We start from the raw sequence: 27124 nt of genomic DNA, 5'->3' as shown, positions 1-27124 counted from the left end.
CTGAGCTAACGCTAGCCATTCTACAGCCATTGAAAGTCGCAAAATACTAACTAGGTTTAACAAAGAAAAAGCATAAATTCCTGTGAATGATGAGTCTTGATCAGCATTTGAAAATGAGCATTTCATAGACTCCCACTCAAGAGCATAGGTCACCCATCTCTGATTGATTTTTTTAATATAAATCTAATGATGTAGCGTCCTCGAGGTCTCTGTGGCCTCGCAAGGTCAATAAGTCGGGTTTTAGCCATTTTCATCCCATAAAATGTGGATTTTTAGAAATTAATTGAAAATTTTCAATGTCAACACCAGCATTGATTGAGTAAACCATCACAGTACTGTAATTTAATTTAGTCTATAGCTCCAACGGCCTTAAAGTGTGCAGAAGCTTTTCAAGTAAAGAAAAAACTGACACAGACTCCTTGAAACGATATCAGGTTAGAGTTGCACAATTAATCTAAATTTTATCAAAACCACACTATGGCTTTCTCTAATTTTCAGTTCACAGGAGGTGAAATACTCTATGTGTTAAAGGCAAAATGTGTGTCAAAAGACTTTTAAAATAATGAATGTTGTGAGGCAGAGACGTCATATCAGATTCTTTAGTACAGATTAGGGCAAAATATACCATTGTCATTTTTTTCAATCAAAATAAGAAAAATGACGTAAAAATGATCATTACCTCTAATATTACAAATCATATTGCAATTGAAATATCAGTCAAAATAATTGCAATTAGATATTTTTTTCAAAATCATTCAGTCCTACATCAGATGCAAGTTAATTCATCCATAAAACTGCCAGACAACAATAAGTGAAACCAGACTTGGCATGGTGTAGCTTTTCCAGACAGATACTGTGTCTGTGTCCACAGTTAACAATGCACAATGGTCATGATACCCTAGACTGATGGACAGCCTGCATTGTTTCAAAGTGTACTATGGCCATTTGTTAATAAGATAAATTGTCAAGTAGCTACGCAGTGCACAAGCCTTCTGCGGTATGGCTTGTACCTGAATTTTACACTGATGCAGCAGCCTTAATCAATCAGGTATATAGTGCTGTATAGGCCATTGTTAAGTGTACCAGCACCCCATTCATTTTGCTGTAAACACTGTTGTAGCTTCCTGGGGAATACCTGGCAGTGTCCTTGTACGTCAGGATGAGAGGACAATAAGAAAGGGTGCAGTAAAGATTTCTCTTGGTCTCACAGTGATTCAGCTTAATAATGTAGGCGGTTGTGGGTGATGCTACAAGGAGCGTAACCTGCTTGGTTTATGGGCTCAGTGGATTTATCAGGTGTTAATGTGAAGCATTGATTTCCTGTTTCATTTGACTGTAGGGGGACGCCTCCGGGGAATCCGCCTTTCAGTCATTGCCGTGTTCCAAAAGAAGAGAGAGGATATGTGGACTGTAGCCAACTGTTATTACAGTGGCCTTAGATCCTCACATCCATGGATTGGAAAGCTGCTGATTAGATCAGGCACCTGAAACAGATAGGGCAGGGCCGCTCCCATGGCAACGACAACATCAACAAGTCAACATCATCAGTGTCCCAACAATGGAACAATGACAGCCATGTGGTAAACAAAAGTCATGTACTGTAACTACTACATGAGACCTCAACCTCAGCTAAGTACGCTCTACAAATAGAACCAATTTGGCGTCTTTGAATACATCAGCTGTTCATTACATATTGTGTCTGTTCCACAACAGACTTTGGTTTTGACGACCTAAAACCAATTCCACAACAACAGGGTTGAGCAGGCATACTGCTCCCCTCACATAATGAAACAGCAGAGATTAACTTGTGCTGGGAGTTAATTAGCTTTAATTCCTCCAGCAGTACCTTTAAATTATCTCCAATTGCTGCAACAAAAAGGAACTTTAAATTACCCTGTGCAATAGAACAATTAATGGGATCCATAAATTCCTCCCTTTAAAAATTGCATTTTTCCTGCCATCACAGTCCATTTTGTGACAGTCTAAAGTTTATATTAACACCACATGGCACAGTGTTGAATAAATATTAATAATTGTATTAACTGGAAGAGTGCACTCCGCAGAGTGCATATCTCTGCTGGGCAACAGATGGTGAAGCACCTACTGCAATGCCAGCACAACTCAAGTTTTGAATAAAGTGTTATTGTAAACAGTAGCATAGTTTTCTTACATAGATGTATGCAAAGTTTGTATTCAAGTTTCTGCATACTATAGTCAGTTTCTTTAAGAAACTAACTGTATATAAACTTACTAAGAAAATAATAAACAGGATGAAGAGTTCAAAGTTTGGCTTTTAAAGGTTGTAATAATGTACCTCTCGAGAAAGTGGTAAAAAAGGACGCAGCCATGTGGACGATGATGGTTTGTGAGGCAATTAGATACATCATGATAAGTGGAGGGAGGATTTTTTTTAACTAACATAATTTCTAATACACATGGATTTTTAAAGCCTCTGAAAACTTAGCTTGAACTATTAAAAATGCATGTATGATATTAAAGTTTAGTTTCTTATTAAGGATCCATGAAGTTCATAACTACTAGAAAACTTGGTTCAAAAACTGTTTTTGAATTTCAGCTGTTTTGTCTTTGTTACTTAGTTTATATTATTGTTTGACATATGTTATAATGTTATTTGCCGCAGATTGAGACAGTGATAGACCAGCAACTCCTGTGTCCTGTGAGGGAAAATGAGAGAAAATTTATTTCAGTGGAGTTTTCAAACAAACCCAATGCAGGAAAGGGCACAAAAACCTAGATGAAAATATTGCAAATTTGGATTAAATCTGATTTCTAATACTTTTAATATGCTTACTATGTACATAAGTTTAGGTTCACAGAGGCTTTAAAACTCCTGTGCTTGTATCTCACTCGAACGATTGGGTGTACTGCTACACTGCCCCATAGGTTTTCTCAGGGGTTTTTTGTGTGCGTGCAGATGTGGTTTTATTTACTTCATTCTCTTTTCCAGAGGATGCCTGTTTGGTTTAGTAGTTTGACAATCTCAATGGTTGGAAACAACTGATTGCTCAGAGAGAGCTTGCTGCAAGGCTTCAGTAGATGGCAATGGAATTGAAGGGGAAGAAAAGGGAGAGAGAGGAGTGGAGGTATGTGAGACACACAATGAATGGAGACGGGAAGCAGGGTGGGAGAGTAAGAGAGTGAGAGAGAAACCGAAGGAGACAGACGTAGAAAATCACTTAGGCATGGATGAATGCGGCTGGTAGAGATGGCAGCTTGAGCGGAAAAGCCTTGAAATTTGAAACAGCAGCTTCAGAGCTTTTCTTCCTGAGAGGTGGAGGCAAGACGCTTGTGGATAGCACATTCTTTATACTGTGGTATTTCCTCAAGGAAACACCTGCTTTCAACATCTTTCTGCTGATTCTTGGGATTCCTTTCTGTGCTCTCTGAAGTGTGGCCTGTAGTAGACATTAACTACAGCACGTGTGTGATTGTTAATATTTCATGGAACTTACACACCTTTTGCAATACTGTACTCGAATACCTAACAGTTAAGGCGCAGTACAGCAGTCTATTATTATACCAGTGTACTACATAGTCCGACTGTCTGCCGCACTGCCTTCCTGTAGTGATGACAGTTCTCCATCATGGACTTGTGCTTCTCCACCAGCTCTTTAGAAGCTTTGGACTGACTCCTCCTTCTGCTCGAAGACCTTTTTGAGTTCTTAACATCCTTCTTGATCATCTTGATATGGTCTGCGCTGAGCAGGGTAGGAGTTCTGGATCTCCAGAACAGCTGACAGAAGTGGTCCTTGTTCTTCTGAAGAAGACAGCCCTGGACCGTCCACAGCCAGCATATAACCCTGATGACATCATTGTGTAGTACTACTATTATACAACTGATCTGATAGGCAGAATTGTACTTTCCTTGACAAGTTAAGATCTTGATGTATAAAAGCAGTGGAGAACCGCTATAAGATCAACAATTTGCTTGTGCCTCTATGATTAATGATGTGACAGTAATGATGTTGCATCGCCTTTAACCACATCTCCAGCTCTATCTGTGTGTTAATGGTGGCATTTACCCTGGAAAATCAGACCCTCTGTAGCCATGGATCTTACCATTGCTCGCCTGTGCATCTAAATGGACTGCTTACTGCTGTGCACTTTACTGTATGTGTTTTAAACAACTATCGTACCCTTAATACATCCTGATACTGGCGATACACGCGTTTGATTGGTGCTTCACTTTGGGTGCTAATGGAATACTTTCATTCACACCACAGGACGGGAGACAGCACAGAGGGGGCCGTCATTAGACTGGATTTATTATACTTGGTGTGAGGCTGAACTCATTGCAGCTGTCACAGAACTGACAATAAAATCAAGTCAGAAGAGTTGCCGAGCTTCGGAGATAACAGGCTGCCGGAGTGGTTTTAAAACTGTCGGCTGATGAGTCTTCTGAAGTAGTTGTATCCAACATCCAGGTTTAATCCCAATCGTAGTTTTTTTTTTAAAGTAGTGCACAGAATATCAGTGAGTACACTTAAAATTTACACTTCAAACTAAATGTTTCTGGTTGAATCAGTGAGCTTTTTTTTTCAGCTGCAAAGATGGCAAAGAAGTGCAAATTTAGGTGCAATGATTTTTTTTTCTTGCTTTTTTTTTAACTTTAGCCTGTGTGTTAATTTCGCAGCTCTGTTGTGAGAAGAGTGTCACAGCTGTAGTTGTGTTTATGCAATGTAGATCAGTGCAGAAAAATTTTGGTACTCCTTTTGACATGAAAATGGGCAGGCATTTCTACTGGAGCACTTTAGTGAAAATATGACAAATGCGACACAGTCATATTTGGAGAGTCACACACACACACACACACACACACACACACACACACACACACACACACACACACACACACACAGGCATCTCCAAAATCACATAAATCATTCAGTTTTTTCAAAATGTGCAGCTTTCCCTTTGATTGGAATTGTTAAGCTCACATTTAAATGCACATCAAAGCACTTCTTCAGTGTTTCTGTATATCAGGTCATTAATGATTGATCTGCTTCCACTGCAGAATGTATGAAGGATTTCCTTTAATTGAGGAATCATTTTAGCCATGTTTTATGTGCAATCTTTGATTTGTAGTCCTGTGAAACTGTGCATGATTTAAATAGGTTGGATACTTGAATTAAAGGCTTTGGTGTGGCACCTGGCAGTAAAATATTATGTACACAACTTACAATATAGCGTCTTCAAATTTATGTATTGAGGAGGCATACAGTGTTTCTCAAATGGGGTTACTACATATTTTTTATTTCCTAAAATAATAATATCATAACAAATTCAATAAACTGTAACTGTAAGTTTGATTATACCACTTTATATATTCAAAATATATACATAGTCCTATTTTCAATGCAATCATTAACTCCTGTAACTCCTTTGTACTTACTAACATTTTGATTAGTTTCTGTATTTTAGTTACTTATTTTTGTCAGTAACTATAATAGTTTACATTTATTTTGTAATTTAATTTCATGTAACAGGTTACATGTAAGTAGTTACTCCACAGCACTGCTAGTATCCAAAAAGACATTTGTGTGAATTTTTTTATAATTTGTTTTCACGAATTATAAAAACAAATTTACAAAATTTGGACGAAAACATGTTTTATGAGTTCACAGTGACCTTGACCTTTGATCACCAAAATTTAAGTATTCAACCTTAAGGCCAAGAGGACATTTACACCAAATTTGAAGAAATTTGAAGAAAATTGCACAAGGTGTTCCTGAAATATCACTTTCACAAGAACAAGATGGACATGAGGTCACAGTGGCCTTGACCTTTGACCTTTGACCATCAAAATTGAATACATTCATTCTTAATGCATGCGATCATTGGTGCAAAGTTCTTGACATATCGCGTTCACAAAAATGGGATGACCCTGCTGATCGTGCACACACGCAAGCAATTGCATGTTCCCCTGTAGGCTTACGCCTTGCAGAGATAAAAAATGGATTCATGGTCAAAATATAGCAACAATAAACCAAAAAATCACAGAGAAAGAAGTGAAAAAGAAAGTGAGGAGCCAAATACTGTCATTATCAGGAAGAATATGTTTTCGTGAGATTTACCTCAACAAACTGACACTGATGGTGCAGTACTATAATATAGGTTACCTCTTTATACAGGCTTTTTTCCTACCAAAGATGGGGTTACTTGGCTGGAAAATATTATAAAGGGTATAAAGCACATCACAGAAAAAAATTTGAGAAGCAGTGTTTTAGGATGTATTCTGAGCTTCATTAATGTTCTTACAACAAACAAACAAAACAACAAACTGGGAGACAGCTTCCATTTTTATATAAATAGAAGCTGTCAGTTTATGTAGTCCTGTAAGCAGTATAAACAAAGTATTCTCTTTTTCCAGTATTTACAGCCCTGCCACTAGTTTGCACATATAAACATACTCAAATATGAATTGCACTGCCCAGGTATCACTGTATTCAAAAGATTATTTTATGCACATAATTACACACAGGAAAATGGTGAGGGGCGTTCATGTGTTTCCTGAAATGAGAATTCAAAATAACATAATCTCTTGGAAAAGACTCTCTTGGGAGAATCTTACTCTGACTTTCCTCTTGGTCCCCTAAGCAACTGTCTGCTGCATTTAAAAGGAAAGAGAGGAGCTGACTTGATTGACCATCACTCAAGCCTACACTGTTGCTTCCTGAATAAGAATTAATCTATTTAACAACGTATTTATCCTGTTCCAGTGCACTGCAGCATGGCTGAGCTTGCAACTCTGCTCACTGAAATGGAGAAAATGCCTCCTCTTCACCTGGCCTGCATTTCTATATACATTTGTGCCTAATAGAGCCAAAGTATCTGTTGTCTACTGAAGTGACATTGTCATTAAGTTGTTGTTCACCTTAGACAGGATGATAAATTAAACATTAACACACACCAACACACACGTACAAACTGGTGCAGACGGTTTGATGGCCAGAGAGATAATCGATAAGGCAGGGGTGTTATGACATCAGCAGTTGCTAGGGTAACCTAGTCCCCAGAGCAGATGGTGATATGTTGTATGTGAAGCAGGAGGAAAGGTTGCTAGAGTGTATGTGCAGGCGTGTGTGTGTGTGTGTGTGTGTGTGGTCATAAAGACTGATGGTGATATGACATCGACAACACATTAGATGACGCTGTCAGTCGAGTGGCTGTCTTGTACATTCATGTTCGGCTCTATTTATTGCCCCTTATTCCACTCAGTGAGTCATCAGAAGATAAAGGCAGGCGCGCACACATTATGGATATGTTTTAGGTGTTATTTAGTGGCACTAAACACAAAATGTACCCTGCAGGGCCACAAACAAGGAAAACACTCGGAATGAATAATGATTGTGCAAAGCGGACATACCCGGCTCAATAAAAACGCGAAGAAAAGAGAAAGAGAGATGCTCGGTATGCTGTGTTTTAACCATCTGTCTTCACTGAGCTGGGAAATTCCCTTTGTGCAATTATTTTTCATGGTGGGCAGCTTACCTGTTTGTAGTCCTTCTGGGTGTCTTTTGTCTGCAGCATCAGTGGATGGGAACATTTGAAAGATTTCCAACAGTGTCTTCCTCCTTTGTCAGTAAAGCACAGAGCACACGAGGCAAATGGACTAAATACTGTATCATGGTAATGTCTTCTATTATGCAGTGTTATTCTTAAGCTCTTTTTAAGGAAGTGATGAAAAATGCACTTTGTATTCTTAGGCTGAATTTGATTACATTTCTCTTCATCCCTCATCCTTGAGTAGCACTATTGCTATTGTATTTTTATAGTATTTATAGTCAGGTAGTAGTAGCATTTAGGGCTGCCTTCGACTAAAAAGTGTCCTAGTCGTGTAGTAGCCATTAGTTCAAACCATTAGTAGACAAGTCATTGCATGTTTATGAAATTAATTTAATTGTTTAAATATCTGGGGCCTGAAGTTAGCCACCTTTTGAATGCTAACAGCAAAAGCACTAGACTAATGGTTCTGAATGTGTCAAGACAAACTGGAAGGAGACTAAACATTTTGTTAATTTATTTCAACACAGTACAATGTCACACAAGTCTCAGTGGAAACATTTGCAGACAAAATGGGTGATGTGTACTTACAAATTAACTTGCTAAGTAAGTAACTCACGCCTCAACTGCTTCATGTTTCCTTTCCCCAGACTTGCCATGTCTTCACAGTCACAGGAGTCGGAGTCCTAGTCCGAGCCGTTGTAATATTAAATCACCTCAGTACTGTAATCCCAGTCATCGTGCTATTGGCTCAACAATGTGGAATGCTTGTGTTTGTTTCTGCAAATTATTTTATTTGTGATCAATGATCAATCAGTAAATTGTGTTTTTTTTACAAGTAACTACATTCTGTCCATGACACACACACACACACACACACACACACACACACACACACACACGCACACACTGGTGATGAGGATCACAGAGCAAAACTGGCCAGCTTCTGTATAACAACAACCAAGCTAACACAGCTTGTGTTGCTGTATAAACTTTGATCTGATCTACTCATTATTTAGTCACCTTCAAATGAAACCAAAAGTTCAGGTTAACCTTCTAACCTAACTAAGTTCATGGAAAGCTGGTATCGATTCATCCTTGAGTTTGAATTGTTACTGGCCTTTGTTTTGCTTGTCAGATTTTTTGAAACATTGATTCATTCATTGAACATGCATTGAAGTGTAAAACAAGAAGGAGAAAAAAGAAAAACGTGAACATGGTGGGTTTTGTGGTTGCTTGAAATCCCATGTGGTTAATATTGTGCTATTTTAAAATTGCGATATTACGACAGCCCTAATGCATAACACATATTATGCAAATTGTTAAAAAAAAAAGCTACTATGACTATCATTGTAGAGGACATTTCTCCCTCTAATCCTCCATAGAGCTGTGTGCGGTGGCCTGCAGTATGCCCATAATTGATATGACTCTGAGCAGCCTGTAAAATGATCAATGAGCAGGTATACTGCACACCTCCAGTGATAGTTCAGAACAGATGATGTTTTTCTAATGAGTTTCACCATTAGCCAGCATGCTCACTCAGTATGTTCCCCTGTGGCCTTCTTCACTGGCAGCTCGCTGATTGAAGTGGGATCGCAACATCTCAAGGTGTGTGGATGTGTGGGTGCGTAGCCCATGTGAGTGTCTATTAGGGTGAGTGATTTACATATAAGATTTCCCCGTGTGGCTGGAGGGAATGTTGTCAGGCAGATTAAGTCTACTTTAAAATCAGTCAATGCACACGTCTACTGTAAGTATGGAAATGACTCCACTGACTTACAGGATGAATAAAAAAGTAAAAACTTATTCTGCTGAACATCTATTAAACATCTGCTATGAAACACTGCTAAGATGTGAGAAAACGTCTCTGTTTTTGTAGGTCAGTGCCAGTGTGGACAGTGTACTTGCCACCCACCTGGGGACAGTCGGGTTCATGGCAAAAACTGTGAGTGTGATGACCGTCAGTGCGAGGACATCAGCGGAGAGGTCTGTGGAGGTGAGAGCGCACGCACACACACACGCACACACACACGGACGCACACACATTCGTCCAGTCTTGAGCAAACGAGGGAATTGACACTACATGGAAGCAAACAGATGGCAAACTGTATAGAGTAGAGAAGAGGGAGGCTTATTTTCAGGCATACTGTGTTCCAGAAGTGAAAATACTGTTCATGTCGGCAAAGACAATAGAACATTTGTATGAAGACATTCATTCTTAAAGGGATAGTTCAGATTATTTTAAGGGGGGTTGGATGAAAAACTGTAAGATATAGTTGCCAGTCAACATGTCCCCAGTTTAGAGAAGACTACAAACAGCACATCAGGGTCAGCAGGAAAATGTATTTTAGACACTTTAAAAAAAAGTCCATCCACAAAATCAATATCAGTTTAGGTGTGTGCTATATTTAGAATATTTTCACCCCTTTACCTTGCTGTCAGACAGCCGTTTCTGATGGAAAGCTGCCATTATAAACCAAATATTGCTCTCTCCCTCTCAACCAGACTCCTTTGGCGAAATCAGTAATTTTGTCTCATAAAACACACGGGTTGCTGGTGCACTGCTGCCTCAATCATTTTGTTTGTCTGTGTTATTGTGTGAATTCAGTGAACACAAAATAACCTTTTAAAACACCAAAGTTATGCAATAACACAAACTAACTAACAGATTGAGACTATGGTCGACCAGCAGCTCCATGTTCTGCAAGGTAAAATTTCTGATTTTGCCAGTGGAGTCTGGTTTAGCAAGAGAGAGAACATTTGACTTATATAAAGGCATTTTCCAAACAGAAAAGACCACCTGATGGCACTCTAATGTGGTGAAAATATGTTAAATATAGCGTAGACTTAAGTGATATGGAATGTTTTAGATGAGCCATGGCCCATCTAAAACATTCCATATCACTTATGTTTTGTTAACAATTTGCTGATTTGTGACAACATAGTCGATGAAAATGACAGAATCTCATAAATGTGCACCCACTCATGAACTAGTGTCATTCATCTGTCTGAAACCAGCAATTTACAACAAGTTAATGGAGTTCAGAGAGTTTGCCAGATTCAACTTGGAACATCGTACAACCAAACCTCATGGAAAAATAAGAGGTTTAGGTAAGAATATGAAAGTAATTCTGGATAAAGCCCAATGCAGTGTCACAGGCAGTAGGACCATCTTCAAGGTGATACAAGACTGTGTACAAATTAAGAGGAGAACTGTTGTTTCCAAAAAGCATTTCAGCAAGAGACCTGTGATACTAATGGAAGCTAAAGATTTGTCAAAACCTGAGCAGTTTCTAAGGTCTTCTTTAAGGTCTTAAGAATATATTTTAAATGAATTCAGCCACTATGACCTGCTATTTTAATAGCTGCTGAAGCTCATTGGTAAACTAAAATAAATTCTTGCTGCACTTGCTGCACTGTGACAGAAAAAAAAGTGTAATTTCTGAAACACAGAGCTGATGTCATTATAAGTAAGTGCAACATATTATTGCCAAACTCCTATGAGGAGCCGTGACATTATCCAATTTAGCATATTTCAGCCATGTCTCCTATAAATTACATTTATTTACAACTACTTTCACACAGCAATACGTTTGGGTAAACGTCATGCTGTTCAAATTACGTTTTAGATTTTTTTGCATTTAACATAATAAGGAAATGTTGGGAATTAACAAAGCTGGTGAAAATTTTACCATATCAGTAAAATCTTTGCTGACAATGTTTTCCATGAGTTTCCCACCAAAATAGAAAATATACGATCCACTCGTGGTTACATTTTTTTTCATTAACATTTAACCAAAGTTATGATCTTCACTGATGTTAACATGATGCCTGGACCCTGGTGTTTCAGTCCTTTTCTTTGTTCACCCACCATCCACCCCACCCATGTCCTTGCTACTCCAGCGTGTGATAGTGGTGTACAGTTTGATTTATTCAAAGAAATGTTGCCTCTGAAGATAATTCAGGCAGGAACTACATCGTCAACAAATCATAATTTCTACGAGATGGGTTGCAAATTTACAAATGGTGAAAATACTACAAGTTCACCCATTTCACTATTATATTAGAACAAAAACATCAGATGTACATCCACTAATGTGCTGGACATGATTACACACTTAACCACTCCTCTCCTAATTACTGCACAGAAAACTACACACATTTTGCGCAGCATGTGCACACATACACTCACCCACTTTGAAATGATGCCAGGAGCAGACGCTGAATTTGAAGATCAATACAGTGTGATCCTATCTGCTCTCTTTGATATCCACAGGCACAAGCCTCTAAAACCCTTGAGCTGAATTTGAGAGAAATTGCTCCCAGCCTTTGAAGCTTCTAGCTGAGGTCTTGGGAAGTTTGTGCTCTTAATTTGAGCCATTTAGGCACAACCGCCATAATGGATAGATTGCACTAAAACATTAGAGGCTCAATTGAAATTGATATTTCCCTTTGCAACTGCTGCTGCTGTCAGACTGATCTAGAGAGAGAGAGGACAGAGGAAGTAAGATCAAGGTGCAATTAATGATTGTGGTTCTGTAAGAAAATCTGAAAAAAAAGAAAAAAACTTATATTCAGATATTATATACAGAAAACTGACAAAATGTGTTATTTATTTATTCAAACATCATTCTCACAAGGCCTGGAATTTCATAATTTTAGGGGCAAAGCCACTTTTTTGGTTGTTTGGTGGCCACAAAGGCCAAATGCCAGGGTAGCAATGGAATCAAACACAACAATTATTTAGAGTTCATGGAAATAATGAATTTAACTTAAGGGTTAAGGCTTATTTGTTATTGCCAAGTACAAAGACACATTGAGTACACGGAGGTCAATCTATATAATGAAGTCACACTAAATAGTGTGTGATAAATTATGAGTTAGTATCTCAAGGATAAGGAGAAACTTACTTTCATTATTTTGAGATATTAAATCATAATTTGGAGATAATAACTCATTGTTAAAAAAAATAATAACTAATTATTCTCAGATAATAAGCCATTATTTCAAGAAATTTTCTCATTATGACTTATAGGATCTGTTTTTTTTTTCATCACACTGGTGGTAATGAACTTACATAGGAAGAGAGGACATAAGCATACATAAGACAGATCTAACTGTTAACTGTGTCACTGTTAACGCAGACTCCAGTCTGCAGCGTAAACCACAGAATTATAGAGATTCATTAGGCTTCACGATCAAAGAAAATTTATATCACACTGACATTTCTGTCAGCCTTGACAGCCTGGTTTTCCAGCGGTTTGTATCACTTAATTTTGCCTGATCACAACCTCAACAAAAGACACTGGTATCTAAAAACCGTACTGACAGGAAGAGGAAGAGGAGAAAAGGGTGAAATGAACTGGGGCAGTGTGGGTGGTGCTGTGACCACTGTGAAATTTCTGCCCTTATTCCCCTTATAAGGATCTTTGTAGGAAAAATGACGCTATTTGATTCTTCACTTGAAGACGAGCCTTTTTTTTGTTTTATTGTTTGATACTGTGCTGTATCTTCTGTTTACTTATCTGAAATGTGCTTTCCTGTCTTTGTTACACATAACGTGGTGGGAAAGTAATAGAGCTTTTCCTCCACAGGTGTCTGTTTCACTCTGAGACATGCCCAAAATATTTGTTAATTCTTAAATTGAAATGCAGTCCGTCTATTCCTTTCACCCAGCTACCATACAGATACGCCCATGTAAGCTCCTCCCTCTGAGTGGGTCTTTTTAATGTTGTTTTGGATGGCTGTGCCATTTTATATCAGTGGTGCATTGCAGCATCTGAGGGTAAATTTCTCTTTTAAAGGGGGATGCAGTATTTATGTGAATGGATTACTGGGGCTCATTGTGTGCTGGGCTATCCAGAGACAATTCTTCACAAGGCGTCCAGGGAGAGCCTGTCTGAGCACCAAACACCAACGCAGTTACACACACACACACACACACACACACACACACACACACACAGACATGCTGTCAGGCTGACAATTAAGTCTGTATACACAAAGGCCTGCGGAAGTTATTTGGCGTTTTGTGAAGCTGAGAGGCTCTCTAAAGCAGGTACTCAGAGTGGGGATCAAAAAGAAAGTATCTGTATGGTGAGGGCGCTGTAAGAAACTTAACAATTCAGAGAACAGTGCTGTCAGTGCCCCTGGATGTTTGGGCCTAACTGCAAACAACGGAGTGGAGAGAAGTGACGAATGACATGCTGCTTGCATATAGTCCAGTCCTTCAGTCTCAACCAGCTTGTCAGTCACTGCAGTCCAAATTTGGCTCCTTTGGTGTAGTTGGGCCTGGAGAAGTGGGTATACACTTAATTTAAGGCTCCATTTTTTTAAAAAGTGGCCCACCCAGCAAAGGATCTACCCCATGCACAAAATTAGCACAAGCCACCAGCCAAATGCTGGAAAAAATATAAAAGTGGCTGTTAGATTTGCTTTCCAAATCAGCCCCCAAAACAGTGGTAATCTTCATAATCTTCATGTAAGACTACTCTTACATAATTAGTTCACCCAAAAATGGGTCAGTAATATTTGCACATCGTCACTTAACTTTTACTGCTTGACTTCAGGGAGTCAAGCACAGTTTGAGCACTGAAATACATTCACATCGTATAGGATAGTTGGTAGAAATGGGGATGCTTTTCATGTTAATGAATTCATGTAGTTGGACAAGTCAATACACAGTCATGTGACTACAGAGCTGGTCATGTGGGGTTTAAAATATTCTGTATTAATAATATAAACTAATATCAATTGAATTGGGGTTTCATTATATTGAACAATTGATTTTTGTTCACGTGAGGTTTCTGTTTGGTTTTTCAGGCACTTCTGTATTATCAAGTGTCAAGTCTGATCTACAGTAATCAGAGCTTTCAAAATATCAGAATCTCAGAGACATAATTATGACTTGGATGCTGATGTGGATGAAACTAGTAATTATGTTAACCCCATAGGACATGAGCATGACATTACTGTTCAGTCAGATTGCTGTCTGATGGGTATGAAGGCTCTGCACTGCTTTCTCTGACTGATCATAGCAGGTGAAATACAGATGAAACTAATAACATTTATGATGGTTTACCTATATTTGCCTGCCTCAGTAAGACATGCAAGTGAGTCACCATGTTTGTTCCCAGGATCTTGGAACCACAGCATGGTTGCATAAACCACCTTAAGTTTCAAACTTAAGTTTGTCCCTTAAGCAAAACACTTCCCTAAACAAAGGGGTTGATTTAGAAGCATTGCATAAGCCTGTTAGGTTGACTTTTATGCTATTTTTCTTTTGCCAGGAGAGCAAAGTGATGATCCACCCTATTCTAACTCTGAGTGGCTAGTCTGAGGGTCTTTGTCGTTTGGGTTAGGTAGGTTTAGACTAGAGGAGTATGACTGGGTAGGGTTACAGTAGGAATATCAGGTTAAGCCGGAGGTAGAGAAGGACAAATAATGCCTTCACCATCCTGGGAAAAAAACACATCATTATTCTGCTGCTCTGAAACGAGCCATGGATAAAGTCATGAAGAAATGTGAAAATATTGTGACAGCAAGAAAAGGGATCCAAGTATTGACAGGGTTGACAAAAACTAGTTAGTTTTGAGAGTTTGGCTAGCAAGCTACAAAGTTGCCGTTGCTAATCTTTTTAACAAGTTGATAGAATCGCTCATATTGTCCAGTGGGCTTTCCGTCCTGAAAACTCTGTGGTAGTATCTCCTCTTCCCTTGGCATCACAAGGAGCTGTTATGGGTCACTGAAAATTACTGAGGACATTCTAGCAGCGTATAAGGGAATATCAGTAGGGATAAAGAGTTTTCCCCCTCATATCCTAAGAAAATCCTTACAGTGATTTTTCTCAAAGATATATTTAGATGAAAATTTAAGGTTAACCTTAGCCTAAGTGGTTTTATGCAACCAGGTGCAGGACATTAATACAGTTATAATTCATGTTTTGAATTACGCCTGTGCTTTTCTTGCTATTACATGTAAAAATGTGTTTGTGAAAAATCAATACTGACCACTATGTCTACCTGTTACAGGTGAGTAAATGGGTGCTGTTGGGTACCTTGCTTGAAGGACCATCTGTGTCCTAATTCAGGAGTTGGTCCTCAAAGGATCCAGTATCCAGGGTGATCCTGCTCCTCCCCAAATAAAACAGTCCAGTCTCCAGGAGGACAAAAGCAATGTTATGTTTGGACGCTCCTCATTAACTGTCTACATCATCCATTTCCAAGTTCAGTCCCATTTAGGAACAATGAAGTGAATTCCACGGTGCCTAAGTTTACATGATTCGCATTAACACATGATAAATGACTGGCAAATGCTCGGTAAATAGTAAATATTTCCATACAGACAGACATGACATATAGCCATGCAAACAAAACAAAACAGTTGAATTTATTCATGGTTTCCAGTATTGACAGCTGCCATGGTTTTTACTCTGATTTATTTCCAGTGAAATATTAACCAGTGATCAATGACCAGTCAGTAACCGATAAGTTGTGACATGCTGAATGAGGGCCAGAATTTAAAACTTCTCACACACAAAATAATTGCTGCAATTTTCAGAATATTTAAAACCATCAGCTTGTTTAAAAAGTATTTTTCGTCAGTAATCGACACCTGAAAGTTTTATTTGGTTAAAAGAAGTGAAAAAAAATATCTGCCAGTGCATCATGAATATTTCAACTGCTTTCCAAGTATTTTTTTTTTTAAATAAAGTTAATTTTTTTCTTTATTTGAGTGCAGCTATCTGCCTTGTTCTTTTATGTTTCAAGATACAAACGCTGAATTCTTCACTAAATTATCTCTTAGGGAAATTTCTCTGATTTACAAGAAGTAGGGATATTAGGGCCCACATGTCAGCATAAGTGAAAGTTTCCAGTTTCTCATCTTCCTCACATTATTCAGTCAGTTCTATCCTTCCTCGGTGGCAGTGAACTCTTAACCTCCGCCAGACAGAGTCTTTTTGCGTACAGCATAGATCTTTTCTGGGCAAAACACCAGATGCACCACCACCTTCCCTTCACAGTCCAACTCTGAACGAGCACAATGCTCTGTCAAAGGCAGGTGCAGGCTAATTGAATGAGGCCTAGGTTGCCGTTCCTCCAAAGCAATTAACCACTCTCCCAGGCTGGCTGATTGAGGCAGCCATGCATGGCCTGCCATAGCTGCCACTCCACTCCGGCTGAGACAGAAGCTAGCTAACTTTCATTTATAACCTCCCACCAACACCAACACCGCCACCACACACACACAGACACACATCCGTGACACACCTTCCCCCCACTTCTACCTCAGATTGATTAAAAACAGCAGAAAGAAAGAAAAAAAATATATCAGGAAGCAGCATGAGGTGGGTGGGTGATAGAGATTGAGAGATAGCTGCAAAGACTGCCAATACTGATGTATTATCTTTACCTGTAGATAATAATAATCCATTGCAAGCTGTGTCCCTCAAGATACTGAAGATCTGATTTTTTTTTTTTTTTCATCCATTTGCTCAGAGAAATCCATTAAAATCCATATCAAACTCAGCGGTTTAAAAAACTCACATTTTCAGAAATATATTTCTTTGTTTTCTTGCCAGGAGTTAAAATATATAAACATGCTTTGGGTTTTTTTTATTTAATTTTTACAAAAGTCAAAGCATAAAAGCAAAACGTTTCGGAGTCTCACTGGTTGCTTAGTAACCTCACCAGTGACAAAAAGGTTAGACTCCAGGTTAGACTCCATATTAATTGGTGAACTTTAGAGGTGATAGTAGGCTGTTTTTGTTTTGTTTTGTTTTTAGTTTCTCAGATGAAACTGAGAAACTAGTGCTGATCAAATGTCTCACTTAAAACATTTTCAGAAACATATTTTACTGTACTGTTTAGCAGGAATATGAGATATATATAGTGACCAGGCAGCTGCCATTTCAGCTCTGGTTTCCAACAGAGACTCCTAAAATTCAGATCACACTGTCAAATTCTGGCAGTGTTGATCAAAGATGCAGGTTTCTGACAGAAGAGTAAGGCCACACTCATACATACCAGCATCTCTACATATCTGCAGATGTATTCTACAATATATGTTTGTGAGTCTTGGGCCGGATGTGCGACTTTAAGAAGGATTAAATCTCAGCTGGAAATCTAAATTGAATCGAACAGCTGATTGATTGAATCAATAGAGCCCTCCATCAAACAATTTCCAACCGCACGGTATGGATTTACACTCATGAAAATGATGGAAAATGCTCTGCTCATTACCACCTCTTCAACCTGGCATCTGTGACCAGATGTGAACATAAAGGATTCAATCAATGATGCAACTGCCTCTACATGATATGATTTGTATTGAAGTGAGCACGTTGCGAGTGATCCAAGGGTTCTGCTGGAGATGAAGGAGGGCATAAGTGAATGAGTGTGTGTGTACGTGTGCTTGTTAAAACCACAGTCATGCTGTCGGCTATTAAGGCATCCCAGCACCCAACTGCCTCTTTCAACCAATTAAACGTCCCTGGTCTCTTGTGTGTGTGTTTGTGTGGTTTTGTGTGCCGTTGCCTTTCTTTGTTTTTCATCTCTCTCTGAAGCGCTGGAGATTTATTAAGGACAGGACAAGACCAGTGATGACAGTTCCTTTCATGTCCCCAGGGGAAATACAATAAGCCTGCTGCGTCTCTCTCGTCTTCCTGTGGCTCTGTCTCCTTGTACTGCCTATTACTGTCAATGTCTGCCACTGTCAACTTTCTGTGTTTATATGCTTTATTGCTTTCTTTTTTCCTCTTCAGTTGCATTTCTCTTGACTTTTCACTCTGTCCATGCATGCTTTATTTATTTTTGTCTTCTGTTTGTGCTACTTTCTCATGGCCATGCTCCATATTCTGTCTCCTTTTAAATGAAGGCCCTTCTGCCCTCCACCGCCAGGTCACGGTTACTGTTCATGTGGACGCTGCATCTGTGAGGAGGGCTGGTTTGGGAAGCTGTGCCAGTTCCCCAGGTCTTGTGACATGAGCGACGCCCAGAGCAAGGAGCTTTGTGAGACCTCAGACGGAGTCATGTGCAGTGGAAAAGGTAAACAAGCTGTTTTTCAATACTGCGAGTATTCAAATCCTCTAGTCCTAAGTAAAAATCACAATACCAAATTATAAAAATACTCCATCACAAGTAGAAGTCCTGCATCTGAAATGTTACTTAAAGGTCCAGTGTGTAAGATTTACAGGGATTCATTGGCAGAAATGGAGTATCATATCCAGAAATATATTTAAATTAGTATATAATCACCTGAAAATAAGAATTATATGTTATATGTTTATATCTACAGAGAGCACAGGCCCTCTTCCATGTTGCACTACTGTTTCTACAGAACAGACAAACCAAACAATGACTTAACATACAGTCATTTTGCTCAAGTTTCATAGCCACTGTAGGTTCTCTCAGGTTGGGTTTTTGCAATGTGCAAGCTCACCACTAGATGGGACTAAGTCCTGTACACGTACGATTGTTATACATTATATAACTGAATTATTATTATTATTATTATACATTGGGGTAGGCATTTAATACTGGGGCAAGAATTCCATAGTAATGTAATTTAAATGGTCTGAGAGAAATTAGACTGCTTCCCTTTGTGGCTCTATTTTCAAGCTTTAGAAAATGTAGTTCATGACGGAAAAAAGTGCAATATTTCTCTATAAGTATTGCATGTGAGATCAAATGGAAATACTACAGTTAAGTACAAGAACCTCAAATTTGTACTTCACCACAGTACTCCAGTAAGTAGTAAGCACTGCTGTCTGGGTAATATTTGTGTTGGTTTGTGTTTGGTTACCACAATCGTAGACTATACTGTTTCAATATATTGTTTCAAAGAACAGAACCCCCAACTTTTTTTTGAATGAAATTGAAAGTACAGTCCCAATGAGTGAACGATGACACTCAGACTATCAGAGCAGAAAGCTTTCTGTTAAAAGATGTCGAGTTTTAACATCTGGTAAAAGCCAGTCATCTTCCACTGAGGTCCTAAATTTATTCAGTTTGAAACAGTCACAGGAAAAAGTTAGAGCAAAGAGGACAGTAAAAAACAACAAGGCTCTAGAAGGCTCTAAAAGACGTTTTATATGAATGTATTTCAATGGCTGCTTTGCAGGTTTAATGTCCCTTTTTTATGTCTTTTGTCAAGTAGTGTACAAGTACAAACTCTCAAACATTTTTGTCTTACTTTTAATGAATAAAAAGATACACCTAATACATTAAAAAAACACAAGATGTGACAATAAGTCTTTGGGAATCTCAGTTCACTTTTCGTTCTGCTTGATCATCAGTGTTAACAACACTGATCAAGCTTAAAGTTGGATTTTCCGCTATGAATCATCAAGTTCTTCATATGCTTTGTTTATAATGCTTATTTTCTGTAGGTAAGAAGTTCTCTTCAAGCTTGTTAAACAGATCCCATTTTCATAATCATCCCCCGTCTCCTGCACAGCCACTTATTTTCTGTTTTTCTTATTTTCAGCCACTTCTATTTTCAACCAAACCACTAAAAGTATCTGACAAAACAATCTCTACTCAAGGTCGTCTTACTTGCTTGCTCTGGAGCTTTTGACTGTATCACATGGTCATCATCAGCAGATTTTGTTCACTTAGTTGGAACTATAACTGTTTGAACTTTCATTGATTCTGAGCTCCTTCAGGAAGTCTCTTCCATGTTAACTTCTAGTTAAAAAATCCAGAATATAGAAGCATGTGCAAATTGAGTTGAGATAATTTTGCTGACTGCTTGTTTATCGTATTCACAAACTTATGAAACATCAATCAAAACCTCTTTTTCTACAGCAAGATTAGCTCTTATCTTATTCTGTCTCTGATATGCAGTCAGACTTTCAACAATCGAATATTATAGTACCAAGTAATTAAACTGATAGCAATGCTTTACAACGGATCTCACAAGATTAACATCAAATTTTCACTCTGAACCCACAATTGTGTTGCTCTGCCGCAGGTTAATACCTTGTTCTTTAATGATTAATAGTAGAATGAAAAAATAATCAGGACGAGATTTATTTTCAGCTTCCTTTTTGTTGTGATCTTTTACACAGATACAATTTAACAAGACAGGTACATGTTATACAAGAACCAATTAATAACATACCTTCAGCTGCCAAACGTTCATTGGTTTCAGCTTCTCAAATGTGGAGATTTTCTGCTTTTTTCTGTTTTATATAATTTTTATTTACATATTTAAAACCCGTCTCTTCATTCTGCGTACAAAGAACATAACTTTACATTTTCAAATAGCATCCAGTGCATGTGCTGAAGTCTTCCCTTTAACTTCTGTGAAAAGCAGAACCATAGTCAGGTGACCTTTTTTTTATAGTTACAAAAATAAACATATGGTTAATGTTATGAAATGGTGGTTAGGTTTAGGCAACAAAATTAATTAGGTTTTGGAAAAGATCATGGTTTGGGTTTTTGATGTATGGTATTTTGACGCACCAAACATTCATCATGGACCCTATTTTTCTGTTTTTTCTGTCTGAGTGATGAGTGTGGACAACATTTTTTGAAATTACTCCATTCTTGAGGGAGAGGGCTGCACAACTACAACATCACTTGTCAGGGCTACTGCACACCATCAAATAATGGCCACTAAAAGTGCTTGTTTTTGGCACTGAGAGGCTCAAATTGTTTATTCTAATGTATTATTATCTACTTAAGTGTCTGACAACATTGTAGAAATGATCTCTACTAAAGATGGACCTTTTTGTTAGAGTAATATACATTTTTGTTAACCAGAAACGGCTGTTTTATTTCTCTCGCCAAACTGACCAGATCAGAACCGGTAATTTTAATATCGTCATCGTCATTCAGGTGTGACAGAAACAACATAAAACTCACCAAAAAATATCTTGGCTTGTCTTTCCATTCCTCCAACAATCCCCCACTCTGGTTCGGTCAAGTTAACACTTTCTCCACTGTGTTAGATGTAAAAATATCAGGAGATGCCGGAGAAACAGGTTAGACATCAGAGAAGCAGCCGGGAGAAACAGCCAGAATATTTCAACAGCTACCTCAGTGAATAAAGACATTTATTTTTGAATGAAGATGATGATCATTTTGTTAAATTCACACTCTTATTAAGTTGCCTGTAGGGATTTCACTGTAGCTTAGTTTTTAGTTTTACTTTTGTTAGCTGCAGCGCTGTCCCTCAATACTCAACCAAAAATTTCAAAAATCGTTGTCCCCATTAGTCACTTAGACACAGAAACGCTCCAGGTTGAAAAAAATACCAGTTACTCTGTAATGGGAAGGACCAGAATATCACCTGCATGCAAAATTGGACTGTCCCTTATGCATTGCATGACATTTGAAAGTAAAGTCATGTTATTTGTTTGCAAATTAAAGAGACTGGGCAGAAGTTTCACCTTTTCACTGGTTAACTGATAATAAAAAATATTAAAAAAGAATTATCTGCAGGGTTATGTAGTTGTCTATCAACTGTATCCTTTACATTTCTATTGTTCTACACATTGTCACTACAATGTATGTATCATTAGGTGGCAAATGGCACCACACAACAGGATTCCTCCTCTGTTGTGTAGCATTAAATCCACAGAAACAGAGCGACTGCAGTGGGCCCGGCCCTGCAGAGCCGAGCAGGGTGTGAAAATGAAGATGAGCGTGTTCATTCTCCATGCTCCGCTACATTCAGACAGCAGAACAATCTTCCCTCAGCTCCTCCCCTTGTCTCACCTCTCTGTTATCTGTTTCACTTTCTCTCCGTCTGCCTCCACCTCTCACAGTGAGTTCCTGTAACCCGCTGTATGTTGATAGAAATTGGGGAGATTGAAAGCGCAGTTGCTGGACCTCTGGGTGTGAGCTTTTGGGGAAAAAAATGAAGCAGACAACAGTAGATTTGTTTCCCTCTACCAATCCTTAATACCTTATTATCCTGCTGCTGCTGGCCTTCATAAAGAGAGGAATAGACACTGGTGTGGAGGAGAGAGAGTTTTAAGTGTGGGTGGATTGGTTTCCTGGTGGCAAAACTATATTAGTAGCTGTTTCCCCAAGGAACATCTCATATCCAGTCTGCCCAACACTATTAATCTTCTGTGTAAAATAAAGATTTTACAGGAAATAATACAAACAGCATTTGTGAAAAAAGACACACACACACACACACACACACACACACAAGAGGATGGTGATAAAAAAGAAATGCAACATATAATGTGTCAAAATGTTATGAGGAAAATGTGATGTTAATTAACAAGTTGTGTGTATGTGTGTGGGTTGCAGGTTCCTGCCACTGTGGCCAATGTATCTGCTCGCCCCAAGACTGGTGGGTGTCTGGAGAGTATTGTGAGTGTGACGACCGAGACTGTGACAAACATGACGGCCTCATCTGCACAGGTAGAGTAATAACTGCACACACACATGCACACACACACACACTAACTAGAGGTCTTTGTAGGTCCAAAATGTTGAATCCGAAATGGACCTGTGGAAAACCCACCATGCATAAATTAATTTTCAAGTAATAGAGATCGAGCACAGCCACACCTGATCCAAATAAACTAATAAGATCTGATCCAGAATGTAATCAACCCAGACTGACCCTAATAGACAGAGAAAACCAACACCTCAGCAGCGTGACGTGTTAGCAACTAACAAGCAGCTGCATTTGAATACAACATTAATATAATAGTAATAATAATAATAATAATGATGATGATAATAATGGTGGTGTAACAACAAATGTCAAAAGAATTAATATACTTTAGAAAAAATAGTTGAGAAGTGCTTTGGTTATATAGACGCTGATGCTAGGCTCCAACCCATCTGGGTTTTATTTATTTATTTATTTATTTTTCAAATTCAAAGAGGCTTCACTGGCATGATCTTAACAAAATAGAGTATTGCCAAAGCACATTCAAGATAAAAAAAAAAAATACTTAAATTAAACACAGGCAATAAGTGATAAAACATCATGTTACAGGAACATTAAAGTGCAAGCAGGAACAGGAAACTGAACATAACTGATGGATATCAGCAACAATAAAATAATAAAAGTTATAACATTAACAATAAATCAGGTTTAATCATAAATAATAAGTATAAATAAATAATAAATAAGTTTAAACCAATTCATACTGTGTTCCAGTTAAAGTTGGAGATCGGAATTTCCCAGTTGAAATGTCCAACTTCCATCCTTCAAGTGTTCCAGGTGCACAGCAGGAAACGTAAACCACGGAAACTAAAAAAAAAAAAGGAAAGGTCATTATACCACTTTAGAACATCCTGTGCTCCGGACTTGCCTCATTTCTTTTGAAGCCAAAGGGAGATGCAAAGTCAGTCACGCTGTTTGGAGACCGACAGCAAATAAACAAATGCGCACATTTGGTAAAATCATTATGTTGTTATCTGCAGTGTGTTTTTAATGTTTTAGGGGCATTTCTTCATCGAAGGACATACAACATAGATAAGTTTGGGTTTTTAAGTGTTTCTTCATGCATCGCCCAGAGGCTTCATTAGAAGTGATGCCAGTCTGTAACCAAACAGAACTCAGAATGTTTTATAGTGATGTAATAAAGATTTTAGTTTTCTTGGCTGACTGTGACAAACTGATGTTTCTTTGGCAAGTCTAAAAACAACACAGAGAAGAAAGAACAATGCATGACATAACATATGCATTACACATTTTATTTTATGGTACTTAATAACATTGGCAACATATTTAACATCAGTTCACACAGAACAGGTTTTACTAGATGATAGTAGGTATTATTTTGGACCTCCATGGTTGCTGCCATTGTTGTGTGACGTCAGACAGCTGCTTCCTCAAGAAGTTTGTGGCGTTCAATTGTATTTTTTGTAGTATGCAGCATTAGACATTTTATCGTTGTATTAAAGGGATAGTACGGATTATTCGCTGTGGGTTTGGTGAAGCACAGAGGAGTACCAGCACAGAAACTAACCAATGAACTGCTGTGAACAGGGTCAGCAGCAAAAGGTATTTTGCTTTTTTCTAAAAATGTGTGTAAAAGCGTTAAATGTATGCTATATGCAGAATATTTTCACAGCTTTATTTTGCTGTCAGACAACCTTTTCTAATGGTTAAACACTGTTATAGAAGCCAAATATCATTCTCTCTGAACCAACCAAACTCCACTGGCAAAATTAGCAATTTTACTTGGATAAATCTGTGATTTGCTGGACTGCTGCTGCTTTGATCTATTAGTTTATTTGTGCTCTTGTGTGACTTCAGCGGTTGGTTTGGAGAGAGTGATATTTGGCTTATATAAAGAGGGAGGCTATATCTCATATAACCTCACAGTATGCAAATAACCTGAACTATCCCCTCAAGATGCTAACCGACTAGAGTAGAGTATAATGGTTGTGAGTCACAGAACAAGAAAATGAATTGAGATTAGACGTACATACACACACATGCAAACATTTTCTCTCCATAGCCGTCTATCCGCAGGAGCCGTCTTCGCCCCGCTGATAATGGAAATCTCAGTACATGTTATTTATTATTTTTGCCCCGGGGCCTGTCAAAATTTGGACAGCTGTTCAGAAGTGTTTCTCATCATGACTCCATGACTCCAAATGTCAGCCTTAATGTCATTCAAATGAGCATCAGTGCTTCCAGATGCAGACACGCGTTGCTTAAAAATTGTGGAAAAATGGGAGGACACTGAGAAAATGTATGGTAATGTCTGTTAAATGTCCCTGATTACCATATTACACACTAGAGTATATGTGAAAATTACCATATACATGAGAATTATTATAATGTAATAGTGTTTTACATGAAAGGCAATTCTTGAATATGCAGGTAAAAGAAGTCACTGTTTTGCCATGTAGCAACGATGGAGCAATGTCGATAGCAGAAAAATTTGTTTGGCAAGTTTGCCAATGAATTACTCTGCATCTAGAGATTTCATGGACCCTTCAAAGCTGTAGATTCTCATTACACATACAACTGATGAGTGATGTGGAAAAATCAGCATATTAGGAATGCTTGCTGGTTAATTTCATGCACTGCATATGATAATTTCAGCCACCGTTTCAGAAAGGAGACAAAAAGGGTCTGTCTGTTTGTCTGTCTGAAACACAGATACAAGTGTAAAAACAAAATTTTAACAGCATTTTGTCACCGTGCAACACATCTAATTGTGTTTATCGGGGGTGTCTTCATTGATTTGCAGAGCTTGTTTTTCCATCAGAGCTTTTATATCACCTGAAAGATTTTAGTATCGGCAACACTAACTTTCTGTTGATTTCAGTGAAATTTGCTTTTAAATCAAATATTATTTCTGTGAAACTGTGGTCCTGTTGAACTGATGATGTTCTTCAGTTTTCTTAATGTCAATAAAGTCCCATGAAAATGCTAAAACTGATCCTCCTAACAAGTATTGTTGGTGTACTTGAAGCCTGATATATCTTATTCCTCTGTGCCAGATAAAACTCCATTGTTGTCAAAACCCATTAAAAACATATATGAGCTGCACCACTGCCATGTGGATGACATGTTTCTCTATTACTATGAACACGAGCGGTGTCAGTTATTTTTAGTCCCACATACACATTCCAGGTGTCGTAAACAGTGATGAAAGAAGGATTTAGATGTTGAGTAAAAATAGCTATAATAACATGTTAACATATTCCTGCTTTCAAAATATAAAAAGCAAGTAAGTATTAAAGGACAGGTGTATAAGACTGAAAAAAACAATCCTAAGCCTCCCCTTTCAAACATGTAGAGAAACCTGCAGTGACCACAAAACTTGTGGAAAACACGAAAGGCCCTTTCTGGAAGTTTGTCTGTTCTAGGCTTCTGTAGAAACATAATGGTGCAATACAGTGTCTCCCTGAAAGAGGACCCTGTACTGCAGATGTATATTCCATTCTGACTTTTGGAATTTTAGAAACGATGCTTACAAATCTTAATGTTTTTACTTGTAATTTCTTCGGGTTTGACTACATTTGTGTTCTTATTGTCTGACTTGTGTTTCTGCTGTTGTCACCTATTGTAATCTCAGCATCAGTGAAACTGAGGGTTATGTATCTGCCAATCGATCCCCACAAATCTTACACACTGAGACTTTAGTAGCAAAATTTATTAAGAGTATAGAGTTAAAGTAGATAGATAGATAGATAGATAGATAGATAGATAGATAGATAGATAGATAGATAGATAGATAGATAGATAGATAGATAGATAGATACCCCTTTTTCAAAATTAAAAAACATGTACATCTTTATAAGGAATTCATTGGCTTATAGTTGAGTGCAGTAAGGTTGTAGGGAGTTTTGAGAGAAAGACTAAGGCATTGTTGGTTTTGGTCTCTAATGGGTTTCATGGGATTTATTGACAATAAGAAGAAGAGTAAAGCCAGCCTTATCCTTTAATCAGAGGAAGGTCTGTCTCGTCTGCAACCTGGATTCGGCAGATTCAACAAGCAGCTCAGCCATTTCTGTGAGAAACCACCTGTTGTCTCCTCGAGCTCGGTCCCTTCATGTGACATCTTCCCTTTCCAACCCAACTTTTATTGCTCCTCTCATCTACATACCCATCTCTCTCATCTGCCTTCTGTCTTTTCACCTTGCCTTTATTCTTTTAATCC

General features: G+C 38.2%; 1 protein-coding gene across 2 annotated transcripts in view; it reads left to right on the top strand.

Moving 5' to 3' along the window:
* The window catches only part of itgbl1 (integrin, beta-like 1), a 61437-nt gene that overhangs the window by 31213 nt on the left and 3100 nt on the right, over positions 1-27124 (top strand). The window contains exons 8-10 of one of the 2 annotated variants that reach the window (XR_014771311.1): positions 9404-9520; positions 18400-18569; positions 22794-22907. Coding sequence is in view for 1 of the 2 variants with exons in the window: in XM_084724861.1 (XP_084580987.1) it covers positions 9404-9520; positions 18423-18569; positions 22794-22907 (378 nt within the window). In the remaining variant the exon portion in view is untranslated. Of the gene's footprint in view, positions 1-9403; positions 9521-18399; positions 18570-22793; positions 22908-27124 lie in introns of those variants that run through there. The other variant, XM_084724861.1, reaches the window with a different exon arrangement.

The sequence above is a fragment of the Lutjanus erythropterus genome, chromosome 8 (genome assembly GCF_056507025.1).
Source record: "Lutjanus erythropterus isolate fLutEry1 chromosome 8, fLutEry1.hap2, whole genome shotgun sequence".
NCBI lineage: Eukaryota > Metazoa > Chordata > Actinopteri > Lutjaniformes > Lutjanidae > Lutjanus > Lutjanus erythropterus.
This window is presented reverse-complemented; position numbering and strand designations above follow the sequence as displayed.